This window comes from Penaeus chinensis, chromosome 8 (assembly GCF_019202785.1).
Source record: "Penaeus chinensis breed Huanghai No. 1 chromosome 8, ASM1920278v2, whole genome shotgun sequence".
NCBI classification, from domain to species: domain Eukaryota; kingdom Metazoa; phylum Arthropoda; class Malacostraca; order Decapoda; family Penaeidae; genus Penaeus; species Penaeus chinensis.
Window position 1 is genome coordinate 21,056,763 of NC_061826.1, and position 2,477 is coordinate 21,059,239.

The window sequence follows — 2,477 nt, forward strand, 5'->3', positions numbered from 1 at the left end:
ATGGGTAGATAAATGAAAAGAAATTTGTTGCAGGTCTGCTGCTGATCAAGTTGTAAGTGGAAAAGGAAAGTTTGAGGAAGTCATTGTTGCATCACGTGAGATTGCTGCTTCCTCAATGCAGCTGGTTATGGCTTCAAGGGTGAAGGCTGACAAGTCTAGCCAGAAAATGGCTGACCTCAGTACTACTGCCAAGCAAATTTCGACTTTGACAGGAACAGTGGTGGCAACTGCTGAAAATTGTAGAGACAAGATTTCTACTGCTTGTAAGTCTAATTGCAAATTAAAGTAAATAGGGAGGAAAGGAGTTGCAAAGAAGGGATGAAGTTGGAATAGGAAGGATAAAGAGACCAAAAAATTAACAGAGAAAGAAAGGGAGAAGAGAAGCTTTATATTTGTGGTGCTTGCAATATATGGTAGCAGATCAAGTTTTTATGATATTTATTTAATTTAATAATCTTTATTAATGTAAGAGGAATGAAGACATGATTATTAAGGCATAAATATTTGATTTTACAGCAACCCTAGATTTTTCCAAATTGAGTTTGCACTCGGCAAAGCGCTTGGAGATGGAGACCCTAGTGAAGATGCTGGAGACAGAGAAGCAGCTGGAGAATGAACGGACAAAGCTAGCAGAGCTACGCAGACACCATTATAAGCTTGCTGGAGAGCTTGAAGGATGGGATGAAGAGGTGAGTAAAACCTTGGTGTTTTGATTTGTTACTGCTGTCATTGGCCATTACAGATATAGTAGTAAACCAAATAATGGTCTGAACTTTGTACTTTTATTCCTACAGGATATCCCAAAATAGGAGACTGAAGTGATGACTTACTTCTAGGTAGAGCTATGATGTAAAGAGACTATTTTGTATACTGAATATTGGCAATAGAATAATGTGATGTTGATGAAATCTTTAAAGCCAGGGGGTTTATACTACCAGTTTTTCATACATCCAGACTGAGTACCATGTTGTGACATTGTTACTGGACACTACACACATTGTTTGGATTGGGAAATTAGATGCACTACGACTGGGATATGAAAGTCTAAAATGAAGGAATGCGTATGAAAGAAACTTTCTGCTTATATGTAAGTGGAAAATTGATATAAATCTATATATATTTTTATTTCTTTTTAATAGATATACATATATTTATGCAATTGCTGATGCATAAGGTTTCATACATTTTTGGAAGAGGTACTGTTTTATTCAGTTTTTTGTTTTTTTTGGTAAAAGGGGTATTATTACTGATGTTGAATATAATGTTGGCTTTGATAATGGAAATAAGTTTGATTATTTTAGATGCACTGTTATGAATGATATATTGTAGTATTTTGTTCTCTTATTAGTTATTGTAATAATAAGCATATAGAAAATGTGAAAAATATGAAATAAATAATGGACTTGCAGTAATGATAATGATGTGATAAAAAAAATATATATAATAATAATTATAATAAAGTTTATGCAGATGTTAATTCTAATAATATCAGTGATGGTGGGGATAATGATATACAGATGATGATGGTATCATCATAATCTTTATTGCTATTGTTATTATTATTATTATTATTATTATTAATATTATCATTATCATCATCATCATCATCAAAGTCATCACTCTTGGTATTATAATTATCATTATTGTTATTGTTATTATTATCATTATCATTTTTGTCAGTATATTATTTATTTCATCGTGAATTATTGAAATGTATAGATTTTATTATGGGAATATAACTATGATATAAGGACAGCCAACATTTAGTTTCTAAAATTACTAATTATATTAGAAATGAGAAAAAAAGCCAAAAATTATTTGAGAGTTATTTTACTGTGCCTTATTAAGACCATCTAAAGTGTGTAGGCATGATAAATGGTTAATTACTTGATTAAGGGTTACTATTTAACTAAAGTTCCACATAAATTACCTGTATGTGTTGCACATATATATGTTATTAACTGGTCATATCGGTAAAAGGATTGATATTGGATGCAAGGTTGTAGCAAAAGTGAGAGTAAATGAAAAAGATTTTCCTTTTACATTTTTTTTTTTTTTTTTTTTTAGTAATTGATAAGTAAAAGAAATTAGTAATTGACATGCTGCTGGGATGCATGTCCTGTGAAATATATTTTTCCAACTGTTGCATTATCTGTATCAGTAAGTCTTTTGCAACCCCCCCCCCCCATAAAATGTGTATATATTTATTTATTTTTGTGTGTTCTTGGTTAAGGATTCTTATTGTTTTTACTAAATTATGCTTTAGAAAAAGAGAGACTGGAGGTTGTATTTGTTTATCTTTGAACAGTTGCAGAAATGGAGGAGGAATAAAGACTTGATAAATAATTACAAGTAATCACAGACTGCTTAAGAAAACTGTTAAAGGCACACTTAATACCTTTCATTGTTCTTTGCTGAACTTGTTTATTTCTTTATTTCATATATTACTAACAAATATAATTTTTAAAAGCGGAATG

The 2,477-nt window shown here is 30.7% G+C and overlaps 1 protein-coding gene across 2 annotated transcripts in view; it reads left to right on the forward strand.

The window, feature by feature from the left end:
* The window catches only part of LOC125027996 (huntingtin-interacting protein 1-like), a 45,090-nt gene extending 42,945 nt beyond the window's left edge, over nt 1–2,145 (forward strand). For both annotated transcript variants that reach the window (XM_047617232.1, XM_047617233.1), the window contains 3 exons: nt 34–263; nt 517–689; nt 795–2,145. In XM_047617232.1, coding sequence (XP_047473188.1) covers nt 34–263; nt 517–689; nt 795–809 — 418 coding nt within the window. In that variant the 3' untranslated portion in view covers nt 810–2,145. The remainder of the gene's footprint in view (nt 1–33; nt 264–516; nt 690–794) is intronic.
* Nucleotides 2,146–2,477: the final 332 nt, after the last annotated feature.